Source organism: Lactuca saligna, chromosome 4 (genome assembly GCF_052625555.1).
Source record: "Lactuca saligna cultivar CGN05327 chromosome 4, ASM5262555v1, whole genome shotgun sequence".
Lineage (NCBI taxonomy): Eukaryota > Viridiplantae > Streptophyta > Magnoliopsida > Asterales > Asteraceae > Lactuca > Lactuca saligna.
This window is the reverse complement of record NC_136420.1, coordinates 58,159,448-58,176,309: the sequence shown is the minus strand read 5'-3', so window position 1 is coordinate 58,176,309 and position 16,862 is coordinate 58,159,448. Positions and strand designations below refer to the sequence as shown.

The 16,862-nt window shown below is 35.6% G+C and overlaps 2 protein-coding genes across 2 annotated transcripts; both read left to right on the top strand.

The window, feature by feature from the left end:
* Positions 1–1,488: 1,488 nt before the first annotated feature.
* PSRP2 (RNA-binding (RRM/RBD/RNP motifs) family protein) lies at positions 1,489–3,265 on the top strand. The gene is made up of 4 exons (XM_078990195.1): positions 1,489–1,932; positions 2,427–2,528; positions 2,700–2,996; positions 3,089–3,265. Exons 1-4 carry the CDS (start codon positions 1,597–1,599, stop codon positions 3,125–3,127), a joined length of 774 nt encoding a protein of 257 aa, XP_078846321.1. The 5' UTR covers positions 1,489–1,596; the 3' UTR covers positions 3,128–3,265.
* A 3,823-nt stretch (positions 3,266–7,088) lies between these two features.
* Positions 7,089–9,499, top strand: UPM1 (urophorphyrin methylase 1). The gene is made up of 5 exons (XM_078990194.1): positions 7,089–7,819; positions 8,360–8,437; positions 8,528–8,597; positions 8,702–8,979; positions 9,051–9,499. The coding sequence occupies exons 1-5, from the start codon at positions 7,286–7,288 to the stop codon at positions 9,222–9,224; spliced, it is 1,134 nt and encodes a 377-aa protein (XP_078846320.1). The 5' UTR covers positions 7,089–7,285; the 3' UTR covers positions 9,225–9,499.
* Positions 9,500–16,862: the final 7,363 nt, after the last annotated feature.

The following is a 16,862-nucleotide window of genomic DNA, read 5'->3' as shown; positions in this document are numbered from 1 at the left end:
GATTCATATTGCAACTGCTACATTTTCCTTCAAGACTATTTGTCCTAAATAATTTTCTATTAAGATCAGGGGCGGCTCAACGAGGTTGGGGGCTCTAAGCCAACCAAAAATTTGGGGCCCTTTTGTCTATACTGTACTTCAATTCTATAATAAAAACAAATATAAAAGTGAAGGTTATTTTTTCTGTTTAAACTTCCATTCTTGCAGAGTTTTAATTAAATAGAGAACTCAAACTTGTAGGATTATTTTAACTCAAATATATACAACTCTAACATAGAAATCAAATGAACAAGCCACATGCATAGAAAACGATCAATAACCAACATTCTTTAGCTTCAAGTTACATAAACAAAAGAACAAAGAAATCGAAAATCACAAAATCAAACTTCCAGTGTTATAATTATAAGGACAACATTCCTTAGTTTCAAGCAGCAAGCCAACAACTCAAAATATGAGTGGAAACACTAACACAAAAATCAAAAATCAATGAGAAACAAAGAAACCGAGCATTAATCAATAAACAAAAAAACAATGGAAAATTAGATAATGGGAAAATTAACCCTAATCCGCTTTTAATCCTAATAGATAATCAGATGAAAAAAAATCAAGTGAAAACATTGCACATACCTTGAATCAATGAATCATCAGAAATTTTTGAACAATGAAGAATCAGAGAAGCGGAGACTGGAGAAGGAAAAAATTGCAACAGTTCAGGAAGCCTTTTAGTGTTCAAGAATCGAGATTGTAGAAGCCCAAAATCGATAATCAATATTTAAAGTGCGAGAATGGAGAAGGATGGAAGAAGAATAGAAGTGTGATTATCGCTTTTGATTTGAGTCGCCAGGCGTGCATATCAGTGAATGGAGGCATACATATCAGCGAATGGAGAAGAAGGAATCAAAAATCGGATATTAAATGATTTGGATAAGTAGGGGGCCCTTTACAAAATGGGGCCCTAAGCCCTAACTTAACTTTCTAATACATTAAGCCGGCCCTGATTAAGATTGTCATTTTGTCGCTTATTGATAAATTACTAAAATGACTTTATAATACATATTTTGGAATACTTTTGACTAATTATAATCCTAAGCGATGATTTATATTATTATTATATCTTAAATGTCTAACCTACAGTTATCAGAGTGTTACGGTAGGTGAATGGTTGGTGGTGATGTGATGCAATTTGTATTGGTGATATAGTTTGAAAAGTTTTTTTTAAACATAATCGGTGCATGTACTTTTTTTTTTATTTATATTTTTTTAAATTTATTTTTATTTTTTTTATTTCTGATTTAGTGTAAGGGCAAAATTGTTATATTTAAAAGTATACCGATGATACCAAAACCCTCCATAGGAATCGCCCATGAGAAAAAGCCAATATAGGACCAAAAGTGAAAATTTTGGAAAACCACATGGACCAAAACTGTAGTTTACTTAAAATAAAATATGAGTCCCTCCTATAGTGGGATTTTACATTTTTGTTAAAGGATCTATCCTCTTTCTGTTTTCGTTCATCTTTGCTCAACTGGATAAACCCCTACCCATAATTTCAGCATTGCTCTGTCTCCCAACACAGATTGCTAGGATTCTTGAAAAATGGCCACAATTTCATCAGCCATGATATCATCAACCAGTTATCTCCATCACCACCCAACCTCTAAATCCTTCAAAACCCAACTACCCAATTCTTTTAAATTAAACCCCAACCTTTCTCAAACTTCTCTCAGATTTACAATTTCACCTATCGTTTCTAATCCTAGACAACCAACAAGACTTCTGTCTGTTGCCGAGGAAACGCCGGTGGCGGTGGTTACTGTGGACCCGTCGTCGGAAGCCGCCAGACGACTGTACGTCGGTAACATCCCTCGCACAACAAACAATGATGAACTCCAGAAGGTTTTTGAAGAACATGGTGCCGTTGAGAAAGTTGAGGTATATCATTTGTGGGGAATTTTTATATACTACGAAAGAATTATAAAATTTCAGGGCTGAATTTGTTTCTTCCAGTCGGTTTCTGTAGAAATTTTATATATGTTGGAATTTTTACTTTTAAGGTCTAATGGCTAGACTTCAACTTAAAAACATTCATATAAATTCTTGAAAGATTCCGGATAATATAAATCCCTTCAATTAAATCTAATAAAAGTTGTACAAATTTTGAAATTTGATGCACAGGATTGAAAAAATTTGCTTGAATTCTTGAGAAAATACCATCTCCTATTAGCCAGTCTTAAGAGTATGTTTGGATGTGTGTACTCAAAGTGATTATTGTCACTTAAACATCAGAATGTGTTACTTAGATCATTATATTAAGAAAGTCAAGGATTGTTAAGTAATTTTTCATTTTTGTCAATAATCTGTTTTCTTGCAGCAACTCTTTAACATCAATCATAAAGTGATGCCTTTGAACAACTTAAATTTTGTAGGTAATGTATGATAAATACTCAGGAAGGAGTCGAAGATTTGGTTTTGTCACAATGAAGACTGTTGATGATGCAAATGCAGCTATTGAAAAGCTAAATGACACGGTGAGGCATTTTTTTTAGACATTAACTTAATTACAAGAAATAGTACTTTTTTTTTTCTCTGTATTATATCATCCTACATTCCTACTTTCATTTCTATCACAATATTGTACCTTTAAAAAATCTACTCAATTATATGCATTTAACCTGTAAACAATTGACTAATATTAACAGGAAATTGGAGGGCGTAAAATAAAAGTAAATGTAACAGAGAAGCCTTTGAACGGAGTGGTCTCAATTCTTGAAGCAGAGGAAACCCCGTTTGTTGATAGCCCTTACAAACTTTATGTGGGGAATCTTGCAAAAAACGTGACATCAGAATCACTCAAAAGCTTTTTTGCAGAAAAGGGAAATGTTCTTGGTGCAAAAGTATCACGTGTTCCAGGGACTTCAAAATCAAGTGGATTTGGGTTTGTTTCATTTGCTTCAGAAGAGGAGGTAGAGGCTGCAGTCTCATCTTTCAATGATGCTGTAAGTTGTACTTTTTGCATGTTTGATTGTATTCTTGTAGTTTCGATTTGGGTGCTTGAGATATAAGTTTTGTGATATGTTTGTGGTTGTAGGTGCTTGAAGGCCAGAAGATTAGAGTAAATAAAGCATAAGTGTACTGATCAAGAACTTGTGGGCTTTTGTTTTTTGTATAATTATCGCGTTAGATATGACTTTGAAATGTTAAAAGATTCGGGATTGTAGTTGATATCTCTTCATCGAGCTTTGTTTCTATGGTGTCTTTTTGATCATTTTGTTTTATGTCATTTGTCTATAGTTCTTTCATTTCTATCTCATCAACTTTAACTATTACAGTATAATGAAACATTGTGTTTGTCGCGTGTGACAAAATTTCTAGGGATATTTTTTATGACGAGAGTGAAAAGGGTATTTGTGTCTTTTGTGAGACAAGCTCTCGACCCTTTGTTCCATTTTTTTCAGCTTCTGTCTAATGCATGCGTCACCTTCTGTCATATCGTAGTTGTTTTGTTGGTAAAATGGGACCTTGCAAAATGATAAAGCCAGAATAACATTGTTCTATATCTTTCTCATTTTGCAAATTCATGTATTTATGTTTAAAGAGAGAAATAAGTAATAGTTGAAAATTTAGGTTCTTGAAATAGTTTTTGGTGTGTGTGTGGGTGGGGGTGGGGAGGAGGTGACTTATTTATTCATTAAAGTAGACTAACCACATGTTAATTTGAATAGAACATATATATCTAATGTTCTCACATGAATAATAACACTTGAAGCAAACTAGATTTATATATTAGTCTACTTTACCTTTTGGTTGCTAAATATTATGTTACGATTAGTTATTCAAATAGTTTTCTTATTGGTTAGTGTAGTTATTGGTAATAATGGTTGTGTGATTACTTTAGATAGGACGTTGTGTGACTACATATAAACGGGTAGCATCACACCTCTATGTTGTTGTTCTGTATTGTTAATACAAATTTCATGCACATAGGGCTGTAAACGAACTGAACATTCAGTAAACAGTTCATGAACCGTTCGGCGGGAAGTTCTTTTATGTTCGTTTATTTAATAAATGGACGAACACGAACATAAATTCTCGTTCATTTAGTTAAATGAACGAACATGAACAATGTTCTCGTTCGTTCAATTATGTTCGTGAACGTTCGTTTATGTTGTCCATTTAAGTTCATTTATGTTTGTTCATATAAGTTTATTTTATATCCATATATGCTTAATCGTGTTTGATTACATTACTATATTATATGTTCATTTATGTTCATATATGTCCAATTTTGTTTTTTATATCTTTGTTCGTGTACGTTTGTTTAACTTGTTCACGAACATAAACAAACGAACATGAACAATGTAATTTGTTAAACGAATGAACGTGAACAAGAAAACTCGTTCATTTATCCGTTCGTGTTTGTTCATTTGTTTGGCTAACTTAAATGAACAAGCCCCGTACGTGTTCGTTTGGTTCGTTTACATCCCTACACATATCCTTGTATCTTAACTTATCCATGTATTGTTTTAATGCTCACGATGACTTACTCACTTACTCCCCCTTGTCTTGGCTCATTTTGCATTTGCAGGTTGTCTGTTCCAAATCTACTCCAAATCGAGCTTGGCTCGGGCGTCAGATGAGCCTAAATGAGCCTAAGCTTGGCTCGGTTAGTAGTCAAATATAGAGTTCGTTTGTGTTTTTATGCTTGTTAAAAAGCTCGTTTATCATTATTTGATATTTAATATTTAATATTTAATTTATAATTAATATATAAAATGAAAAATAAAAGTTATCTTATATAAATTTGCATAGGCTCGCGAACTTAATCGAACTGGGTAGATGAGGCCCGCGCTCGAGTTCGTTTAATAAATAAGCCTGAAACTAAACTTAAACTCGGCTTGAACTCATTTAACTAGAGCTTGAATCGATCTCGAATAACTTACAAATAAATCGATGTGTTTATACCCTTAAGGCTATACAAAGTAGGGGTGAGCAAACCCAAACCAAAAAACCGAGAAACCGACTAAAACCGACAAAACCGAAACCGAAGCAAAACCGACGGTTTGGGTTTGATATTTTTAGAAACCGAAAAATCGGGTTCGGGTTCGGTTTCTAACCAGAAACCGACCCATCCAACCCAAGAAACCGACTCATACTTAAAACCGACAAACTGCCCCAAGAAACCGACCCATCCAACCCGAGAAACCACCCATACTTGATTGTGTTTTAGTTGTAATAGACTATTTCGGGCTTTAGTTGTAACTTGTAATTGACTATTTGTGTAAGACTCATGTTTTTTGAAGTACTTAACTTAAATTTATTATTTTTTGAAGTATCTAACTTGTTGCTTCATTTATGGAAAATGGGTTAAAACCTTAAATCCATGGGTTTAAACCCAGAACCCGTGAGTGTATGGGTTGAACCCAAGAAACCGAAAAACCGCCCAAACCGACCTCAGAACCCAAGAAACCGAACCGACCAAAAACCGATCCTATTGGGTTCTAAAAACCAGAAACCGACCATTTATGGGTTAGGTTGGATTTGAGTCCAAAACCGACCCAAACCGACCCATGCACACCCCTAATACAAAGTGGTCATTTTTTTGACATGTGAGATGACATGACACCTGTAACTCACGCATTAGAATCTGACAAACACCACCCCCATCTTGCTTAATTGTGAGCTTTCGTAGCCAAACTTACTCTTCTCCACAATCTCTTTCTTCCTCCTTCTGTGTCTATCTCTCTCTTCTATGCCTTTCCTCACTTCTTCCCTACTACAAAAACACCATTTCTTAATGCTTGTAAAAAGCTAGTGGAGTTGATAAATGGCTGATGTGGCCATCTCACCTGCATAAAAACATCTCACCCACTCCATATAGCCTTACTATTTTACTAAAAATCATGCCTAAGTATGTTGGGCTTTAGGGGTTGTGTTTGAATGTTTGATAGACATCCTTCTAGGTCCAAACAGATCTTTCTGACTGAATGAGCCGAAAAGACTGTTTGATTTGCACATAAAATGATCTTTCCCAATAAAATATGTCTTTTCCAGAAAGCCACAAAACCATATATTTCTGACTGAATGAGTTCGAAAAACAATTGTGCACCAAACCTTGTCTCTTTCTTTCTTGGATTACTATTATTTTAAATATATATTTTTTAATTTCTTTTTTAATGGATTATTTTTTTTGCTAGGTTATTATATATTAATAAATACTATTATTTATAATATATAATATTTATATATTAATAAATATTACTTTATTGTATTATTAGTTTCTTTTAATTATTTTTTAATCATTTTTATTGGATTAATTTTTTTTTTTGGACAAGACCACCACCATCCTAATTTATTTTAAAATTTTTTATCCATCCACCACTATCAGAAATAAATCGGGTCAAGAAGGTTGGGTTATAAAATAACAACATAACATCAACTTGAAAAACAATAAAATAAAAACAACATAATTGATTTTATATTTGGATTTTAATTGATTTGTGTTTAGTTACTTTATATGACACGATTTTAATTGACTTGTGTTTAATTATTTTATATGACAAGTTGTATTTGGATTTTCAAATGATTATTGTGTAATTTTGATTTTATATGACAATTTACATGTTTTATAATTATTCTATAATTTTATCCATCACAATATAAAACAACAAACAACAAAGTAATATAATCATTTTTTATTACATCACACTCACTAAAATATACAATAAATAAAATGTACAATCAAACAATTAGATTTATTTTCCAGTAAAAAAACCTTCCCAAAAAACACTTTTCCAAAGAAAAACTACCAAACTTACAAAAATAAGATAACTAATGAATTTAACAGGATTTAAACCGATCCAGCTGACTTAGCTTAGTTGGGCAGGTTCCATTCTTTCCCCTTCCCTGTTTTCCGTCCAAATACGGTGATAGATCAAGAACCCAGATTGACGCCACGTGTCATCAAAAAGCTAAATGCTTAAATCTCAACCGATCCAGACCGTTGTTTAAGATGAACACATCGCTTACCGTAGAACCCACTACACACTATTAAATCTCCCTGGTCAAAATCTCCAACACAGCCGCCTCTCTCGCAACCCCAAAAGCTACTCCCTTTCTTGCCATCGCCTTTGTCTTTGCCTTCTCATTTTCCCCAAAAGCTTCCAAGCACCACCACACTTCCAGTTCAATCACAATTTCTCTTCTGATCATCCAACTACATATATATACGCACTTTTGTAGAATTAATGTGTGATATCGCCATTTGTCTTCATTTCTTTAAATTCCCATGGCTCTCGTGAGCAAACTTCCTTCATCTTCATCGTCATCTTCCCTAACCCAATTCAGAAAGCCCTTAAATCCCTCTCTGAAACCCGCCAATTACATACATTTTACAAGAACGTCATGTTCCGCCTCTCCTTTCACTGAAAAACATTCAGTTGAAAGATACCAAAGGGACAAATGGGTGTTCAAGAATCAATTAGATCAAAACCCACCTGAAAATCATTCCAATTTCTCAACTAGGGATTATGAAATTGCTCTTCAGCTCCCAGAACTGAAGAAATTGCTTCAAGTTTTGAGGGAGAAGAGAGAGAAAGGTGGCGATGCGGAGAGTGGAAAAGGGGGACCTGGGAATGTGTTCTTGGTGGGTACAGGTCCTGGTGATCCAGAGCTGTTGACATTGAAGGCATTGAAGGTGATTCAGAGTGCCGATTTGTTGTTGTACGATAGATTGGTGTCAAATGACGTGCTAGATTTGGTGCGTCCTGACGCTAGACTTCTCTATGTTGGCAAGACTGCTGGGTACCATAGCAGAACCCAGGTTAGTCATTTCTTACATTTTCTTATAATTCCGTTCATGAAGACAATAAATTTTCGTTCTTATTCAAATTAACTTCATTTTTTGTAATGTGGCTTGGGAATCTTGAAAGGCTTTTGAAATTAGGGCTCTGGGTTGCTTAACCTTTAGTTTTTTGTTCATTAATACACGCAGTTTTTAAATTTTCATTTAGATTTCTTAATATTTTTGTTAAGGGCTTATCGAAATCATGAAAGATTTGTGAAATTTGGGTTGCTTATCCTGCAGTTGTAATAATCTTGATATTTGCTGGATTGGAGTTGAATCTTGTATTAAATTCAAAACTTATATCGAGTCCTTTAAGCTTCATTGCTCTAAACCATTTACGTTATAGAACTTCCTTTATAGTTGTATACGATTATGAATCTCTTAATGCAAAATAAGTTGTCGTATTTCAATTTCGTAGTTAAAACATCACTAACGTGACAATTTAGCTTGCTGAATCACATATTATTGTTTCCTAATTGCGTTTAATAATAACACACGGTTATGATATGCATGCAGGAGGAAATCCACGAGTTGCTTCTGAGCTTTGCTGAAGTTGGGGCAAACGTTGTGAGGCTTAAAGGCGGAGATCCATTGGTGAGGTTTTCATAAATAAAATTAGCATTCATAGATCTTAACAACAATTATCTGGTTACTAATTTTCGAAACGGGTTTTGGGTTTCTTAGGTCTTTGGAAGAGGTGGAGAGGAAATGGATTTTCTCCAACAACAAGGCATTCAAGTAAAAGTTATTCCAGGTAAACTAGACATTTTTGTCCGTTCTCAATGGGACAAAACTGCACCCAAAATGCGTCCCAACAAAGGGTATATTAGACATTTCAATAATTGTACTTTTTTGTAGGTATAACTGCTGCCTCTGGAATCGCAGCAGAATTGGGTGTCCCATTGACACACAGAGGAGTAGCGAACAGTGTCCGGTTTTTAACTGGACACTCGAGAAAAGGAGGAGCAGATCCTCTTTTTGTAGCAGAAAATGCAGCTGACCCTGATTCGACTCTGGTTGTTTACATGGGTCTCTCTACTCTCCCTTCACTCATCTTAAAATTAATCCACCATGGTTTACCACCCGATACACCAGCAGCTGCAGTAGAACGTGGTACCACACCACAACAACGCATTGTAAGAGTAAAGTTTGTTAATTTGAGGTGAAAACTTGAATTTTGTTCCTAATTTGTTGTAAAATTATGTAGGTATTGGCAGAGCTAAAGGATCTTGGTGATAAAATTGCATCAGAACAGCTTGTGTCACCAACTCTGATCTTTATTGGAAGAGTTGTTGCTCTTTCACCTTTATGGCCACAATCACAAGCTTCTTCTTCTTCTTCTTCTTCTAAAAAGGATTCACATCTAATGGGCCATGTCTGAATCTTCTTCATTGCTTTGCTTCCTTCACTAAGAAAATGGTGGATGTGGGCTCATGAGAACAGTGACTGGTGGCTTACTGATTATTCAATCAAGTTCTTTAATGGGGAAAAAATTAATGTGAACAAAGGCTGTAGAGCGAGAAATGTAAAATTTTGAGTTAGAATTGTTTCTTTTGGGTTAATGGTGTACTTTGAGGCACCTGCCAGAAGTTCAGATAACCGAGAAAACCGATGTACTTTGAGCAATTTCCCATAAATGGTTATGAACTTTGAATAGGTAACTGAGAATAACGATTATCAAATATCAATGTTTGAAGAACCCTCCAAGAATTGCAGTGAATCTTCCAAGAGTCGAACCCAATTATCAAATGATATTTTCATTAACTTTATTTAACAAATACTATATTTATCTTTAAAATTCTCTTAAAAATATTACCAACATTCCGAAAACTGTTTACAAAAGAGTCTCCCAAAACTGTCAGCACTTTTTGTTTATTTGTGTTCCAATTTCTTAACTCATACTAAACATGATCACAAAAATTAGATCAAAACAATTTAATGAAGTTGTAAATAATCAAGTATATTTTTCAACCTGCAAGTGTAAGTTTGTTCGATAATTAGAGCCTCTGTATCGTGTCTTGCATAAAAATTTTGAAAGCCACCTGATCATTTTCGTTTTAACTGTTGCAAGTCTTTCAAACAACTTTTCTTTTGCAAGTCTTTCAAACAAGGGCCTGATTCTTCCACGGAAATTTTTTATTCTACCACTGAAAATATTATTTATTGACATTTATACCCATCCCTTGCACACACGAGCCTTTTTGCAAATGAGAATTATGAATTATCGTTGAAAGAATTATTGATGTTAAAATTGTTAAAAAACGTAGTCTAGACTAGGGATGAGAATTTGGCCCGAAAACCCGAACCGAACCAAAAACCGAACCGGACCGAACCGAATTAGACCCGAATAAGCAATTTGATTCGGTTTTCGGGTATCTATATAAGGCTTATTCGGTTTTCGGGTTATTCGGTTCGGGTTACCCGAATAAGGGCTTATTCGGTCCAAAAGGACCGAACCGAATATGAAAAGTTACATTTTTTTTTCTAACATGATTGCTTATTCGATCTTCTTTTCTATCGATCGTTACCCAACAAAACCCACGTAATACACCAAAAAAATCAACGCAATCGAATTCGATCATCCGTATTACACCAAATCGACGAGTCGACGACATTACTCTTTGATCGATTGAGGTTTTCTCATCCTTGCGACATTCCTCTTTGATCGACAGTTGCGGCTACTGCCCTTGCGACTTACGATAACCTGGACTCATTGATCGATCATCACCGGTTCAAAGTTCAAACTTCAAAGTCCATTCACGATAAGTTAAAAAAGTCGGCCCTTGCGTCTGGAAAAAATAATCGTCTAATCATCGTTGTTTTCTAGTTTCTACTATGATCAAACTCCATTCAAGTCATACAAAATACAATATTTATAATCACATTGTAAATGTTATTTGTAAATGTTATTCGGTTTATTCGGGTTATTTGGTTCCTTAATCATCTTCTACATGTTATTTGAGTTATTCGGGTTGGAACCGAACCGAACCGAATAATACCCGAACCGAACCGAACCCGTATTGCTTATTTGGTTCGGTTTTCGGTTCATACAATTACCCTTATTCGGTTTTCGGTTTATTCGGGTTCGGGTCGGTTCGGTTCGGTTCCGATTCGAATAACATCCCTAGTCTAGACTCGAGAGTAGAGTACAGGGGCGTGCTTGGTTGGTAGTACGAGCTTAAAAGGAACATATGGTTTAACTACAAAAAAAAAAAATGTGAGTATAGTCCCTCGTGCATGTACCAAATGACACGTTCAGTTTCTATTTTCAAAAATTAACTCGAACTGTCCCTCGTTTTATGTAACTTTGCACGCTTCATCCCTCCGGATAAAAAAACTATTTTACCCTTAATAATTTATTTTTTAATTTTCTTTTATTTGTTTATCAACTTTAAATTAAACAAAAAAGAAATATAAAACAAATTAACATCTCCACTTCATCCTCAGACTTCAACCCTTCCCTTGCCCCCCTAATTACTTTTGTTCCCCCAGCTCTCTCGTTAAACAAAATTGTGGACATGAAGATGAGACCGACGAGAAAGATGATAACGAGGAGGCCGTAGTGACGATTACCTTACCGACATGAAGCCACTGATCTCTCCTTTAAACTCAGCCTTAAACCCATCGATCTACACATCAAGCCCTCGTTGGAGTTGTCAACGTTGCTGGAAACCTGCAACTCTAAAGTCGACGTCGCCTTTGTTCCCAATCCCTCCGATATCAGTTATTTTGCGAAAGATGTGAGGGGCTATGTTTTGATTTCCGATAGAGGATTCAATTTCTCTTTTCTATGTTTGAAATAATCCTCCATAGTAAACCTAGATTCCAACTCTGGTTGAGGGGCTGTGTTTTTTCTCAATAGATTTGAGCAAAATGATTTTGGGTTTTGGATTTAACCAAACTAATTTTGCCCTAATTCAGAGTAGATTTAGGTTTTTAGTTTTTCCTAGATAGTTTGAAAGCGGGGGTGGAGTGTGGCGAGGGTAAATTTCCGTGTGTGTGGATTTTCAATGGAGATCGTTTTAGTGGTGGTGGTCGAAAACAAAGTTACCTAATCGTCAAGTGCAACTACTATGACACCACGACCGACTGTATTAGACTGCCAGATGATCTGAGACAAAGATTACCATCAGGGAGGAAATTGAAGCAAGCAGTGTATGCCGACATCTCCTCTGGATTTTATGTCGTAGGTGATTGCGAAAGAAAACAAAAATGTCGATAGAAGTAGTTGTAGAAATGTGTTAAAGGAGATCATTCTTGGATGATCTGGTCGTATCTGTTAAGCATCCTAGATGAATTTGTGAAAAATTGAGGTGGGTGAGCAGTTGAAGAGGGAGCAAAGAAATGTGGATAGTACGGGGTGGGTTTTTTTTTATTTTATTTTTATTTTATTTTGTTTTAATAAGAAATGTTAAAAATAAATAAAAAATAAAATTGAAAAGGGAATTTTAGTCATTTCATGTCTCGCAAGGGACTAAGCGTGTAAATTTAAGATAACAAGGAATGAAACGTGTAACTTTTAACCAAACGAGGGACTGTACGAGTTAATTTTTGAAATTAGGGACTGAACGTGTTATTTGGCACATGCACGAGGGACGATTCGTGTAATTTACTCAAAAAATGTTAAAACACCCTATCACAAATTCACTTCACGTAAGCTGGTAGAAGATGAAGATTGAGGTGAACCCAACCGTGAAAGTATTTTCATGGCCAAAGCCAAAACCAACACTTCCCTAATATCCCACCTCCATTCAAGACAAGGAAACATTCTTTTTATTCTATCTATAAAAGCCAACTTAACCTGTGCTAGTACAACTCTTTGACACCCATGCATGATGCATGGTTCATTCATTCTTTTCGCGTTGGTTCCTCTATATCTACTGAAAGGAATTTGGGAAAACAAAATCAAGAATTCAAACTTCATGCTTGGAAGGAGTGGAGTTAGTGATGAGCATCGGAACTAGCTTAGGAACCGAACTTGGTGGAAAATAGGAACCGAACCAAACTGCCTGTTCTACTGGTTCCGGTTTCTACCGGCTCTTGCCATATCTTCAATTTTGGAACCGGTCCGTGAGAAATAGAAAAATACGATTCTGGTTTTTGCCGGTTCTACCGGTTCCAAAAATCCACAAAAATATCGTCCCGTTCCCGACCCCGGCCCGATCGGTTCAATCCGGTTACCGGTTCCGACCTGTTCCTCGATCGAAATGCTCATCCCTAGGTGGAGTTGCGTAGGTTTTTATCATATTTAATAATATACCTATACTTACTTGCATACATCTAAATGATTAATGAGTAAGGGCTAGAGGTTTAAATGGACGAAACCTAACATCCTAGGCTGTTTGAAATTTAAGCCTATTAATTAAGAGGACCAGGTAGATACATACAACTAACTACCTACCCAAATTACGCCACGACATATACTCAAAGATGCAATATCTCATGTCTGCTACAACACACACGTACACAAAGAGTAAGGACTATCTTATCCTGATTCAGAAGAATGATACCAAACATCAAAAACTACTTCCTATCGTTCCTCATGTATTATATACAAATCCAAATATACAAAGAATACAAGAATACTTCAAACCATTATAATCAACATGAATGTTGGATGATGGATCCATTCCTGAGGCTAAGGCTTAGAAGAGGCCTAATAAGACGAAGAATCCAAGGAGAATAAGCCAAAGAATGTGAACCAACAGAAGTGCCTGACCTGATACCGGCCCGCTGCCTCCATTTTCAAACTCACAAAACCCTAACTTGGCCACCCGTGTACCGGCACAGACCGCCTCAGCACATCCGCACCAATAGGTGACATTATTTACGCCACACACGGGAGCCGTTCTGAAGCACTTCACTGGGCATGACCCGGGAGTAATTGGGTCGGCGCAGAGAGAGGCTGATACGTCATCGGATGGTAGCCGAAGGAAATCTCGATTGGCCGTGCTAGGGAGGGCCAAAGCGATTACTACCACGAAAATGATGAAAAAAGGGAGGAAGAGAGATTCGTGCGACATGGTGACGGAGGCGAGCTAATCTTGCTCGCCTTGCTGCTCGAGATATTCTGATCGCAATTGAAACCCTAAAGCAGATAAAAGGAAGTTGGGGTTTCGGAAGAGCCTGGATTAATGGATGAAGACGATAACGGACAGCCGGAGGAGGAAATGATCGGTTACGCGCATTTTGCAGGTATTTGTTAACTTATAACAAAATTGCAAGAATGGTCCTTGTGGTATGTCAAAACTAACAACTTTGGTCAAATGAGTTTGGTTCGCAAGGATGGTCCAATAGTTTCGATTTGTTGCGAGTTTAGTCCAAAATTTTTAAAACTTTTTATAATAACGGATTTGCCCTTGGTATTTTCCATTTTTCAATTTTTTTATTACAGTAATAATATATATATATATATATATATATATATATATATATATATATATATATATATATCATACAATCTCCCTTTCCTCGACCTCATTTTCATCTCCAACTTGTCTATCTCCTTCGTTTCTCACTTCTCCGGCGAAGAGATCCACCACAGTAGATTATGGCAGCTTCTCCGCCTCCCCCAGTCGTGACCCACGACTATCCAACATCCCAAATCCAAATCCACAATGGGTGTTTTTCGTTCTTGATTTTGGATCTGAAATAAAATCCAAATCCAAAAGTTGAAGTTGAAGGGTAGATCTGAAACAAAATCTACACACAAAACCTTACCTGAAACGAAAACCCACCATCGATTTGAAGAGAAATGAAAACCCACCATTGATTTTGGATCTTAAATAAATCACTACACTTGTTCACTCCTGTTTTTCTTTCCTGCCGGCGAGAATGAAGAGAAAGGAAGCTTGTGGTCGGAGGGAGTGGCAATATTTGGTGGCCGGAACTCACAACAACAGCGGTTGCAGCAAGCTGTTTGGGTGGTAGAGCGACCGGAGGAGCAGGGTTTCCTCCTTAGTGGTGTGGTATGAATGGAGAGATGTAACGAGGGTGGAGAGGTCATGTATGGTGGTGAGAGGTGGCGTTGAGCGAATGGGATGGCCGGAACAAGGTTGGCAGTCGACGAGCTCACATCCGTCTCCTTCTTTTGTCATCGTTGCAGATTCAAAAGGGGGGGGGGGGGGGTGGATGGCGAAATTCGGGAAAGGCAGTGATTAACGGTGGCAGTCAGCGACTACCTTCCCCCGTCGCCGACTGTGGTGGCTCGGACTGGATATGGTGGAACACCGGTAAGTTAGTGGTGATGTTTGCATACAACTAAAGTGGAGTTTATGGTGGTCGTGGTGGTGCTATGAGAGGCGAAGAGGTGGTGGATGTTCACGGTGGTCACCACAACAACACCACCAGTGTCAAAACCACTGGTGCTCCATTCTTTGTTTGTGAAACAAGGATGGAAGGAAGAAAGAAGATGAATCAAGAGAGAGAGAGAGAGAGAGAGAGAGAGAGAGAGATTATTTTTGTTTTATTTTTAATTGTTTTTTTAATTATTGTAATAAAAGAAATATAAAAAATAAAATAAGAAGGGCAAATCCATTATTATAAAAAAGTTCATAGGAAATTGGACTAAACTTACAACAAAACGAAACTATTGGATCATCCTTGCAAACCAAACCAAAGTTGCTAGTTTTAACATACACATGAACCATTCTTGCAATTTTGTCTTTCGTTTCATGGCAGATTTTTCTTTATTTTCTTAAAATAACTCTACTTTATGTTGCAATATTAAAGTTGTTAAATTTTAACATGGACACTTTTATGTTATCACTAATACTTATTACTAATTTCTATATTATAATATAAATTAAAAAAAAGAAGTTTAGTGGCATAGACTTGACATATTTAAAACGCATATTTATTCTAAAACGTCAACATAGTTAAAATGTATACATTGTATTAACTAATAAATTGATATTATTTTTTTCTTAAAATAACACATTATATTTTCCATCTAAACTAATATATTTATATTTATATTTTATCGAATATATATTAATTATAGATAACTAATATAGGTTAATATTTAAGATGTATATTAAAAAAAGGTAATTGTTGATGTGTAAGTGATGACCACCCTTGAAAGACAAGTAACATTGCATTGACGTATAAATAATTACAATAGTTGAAGTGACGTGTTTGAAAGATAAATGACATTTGCATTGATAGTAATGGACTTACTCTTGGTAGTTTTATTATTTGTAGCTAAATTGTCATATACATTAGATTTGGTAAAAATAAAATATAACACACATTGTTTTATTAATGGATAACATGAAAGTAAAAAAATGTGACACTACTATTGTAACAGGTGTTGCGTTGATGGGAGTTACCTCCCATTATGTTTTTTTTATGAAGATTGGTTAAACATGTTCTAATATCATCTTGCTAAAGGTGTGAAGGAGTATTTGGAGGGTGTTTCTTTGTGATGATGTGGTGTATTTGGTTGTTCAGGGATAAAATTCTCTACAGTAAAACCCAACTGAAGAAAGCTCTTTTGTTTGATGATAATGTCTCGAAGGCATTTTATTGGTCTAATAATAGGAATAGGCATGTTGATATTGACCAGGTGGGTTGACTTCAAAATCCTAGTTTGTTTTCCTTTTTGTTTCCCCCTTATTATACCTTTTTCCAATGGTTTCTTGCTAGTTTTTTCTTTTTATATATTTCCCTCTTTGCCGTTCAATTACTTTTTTATAAGGTGTCGATCAATGACACTACACGATATAAAATGAAATTGAGATGATATTGAAATTTGAATTCGTTTTTAAAATTGGAAATCGAATTGATAAGATTTAGCATTGTTTGTCATGTTTGTTGTGTTATGTATAATTAAGTATGGATTAAATAAACTGATAGTTATTTTATGTTATCTTTATCGTGTTATGTCATGTTTTAGTTGATTCGTTTTCTTGTTAATGAGAAAAACACATCACGTCGTGTCGTTTTCGTGTTACATAAAACTTTATCGTTTTATTTTATGTCAAACAAAAACAACACGATATGATTGTTGCTTTGAAAG

Bases quoted from the DNA above. Each gene is read 5' to 3' on its own strand.
- UPM1 (XM_078990194.1), top strand. From the start codon at position 7,286: ATGGCTCTCGTGAGCAAACTTCCTTCATCTTCATCGTCATCTTCCCTA. The intron at 8,438-8,527 runs GTGAGGTTTTCA...TGGGTTTCTTAG, and splicing joins TTAAAGGCGGAGATCCATTG to GTCTTTGGAAGAGGTGGAGA. The intron at 8,598-8,701 runs GTAAACTAGACA...ACTTTTTTGTAG, and splicing joins TCAAGTAAAAGTTATTCCAG to GTATAACTGCTGCCTCTGGA.
- PSRP2 (XM_078990195.1), top strand. From the start codon at position 1,597: ATGGCCACAATTTCATCAGCCATGATATCATCAACCAGTTATCTCCAT. The intron at 2,529-2,699 runs GTGAGGCATTTT...TAATATTAACAG, and splicing joins TTGAAAAGCTAAATGACACG to GAAATTGGAGGGCGTAAAAT. The intron at 2,997-3,088 runs GTAAGTTGTACT...TTGTGGTTGTAG, and splicing joins TCTCATCTTTCAATGATGCT to GTGCTTGAAGGCCAGAAGAT.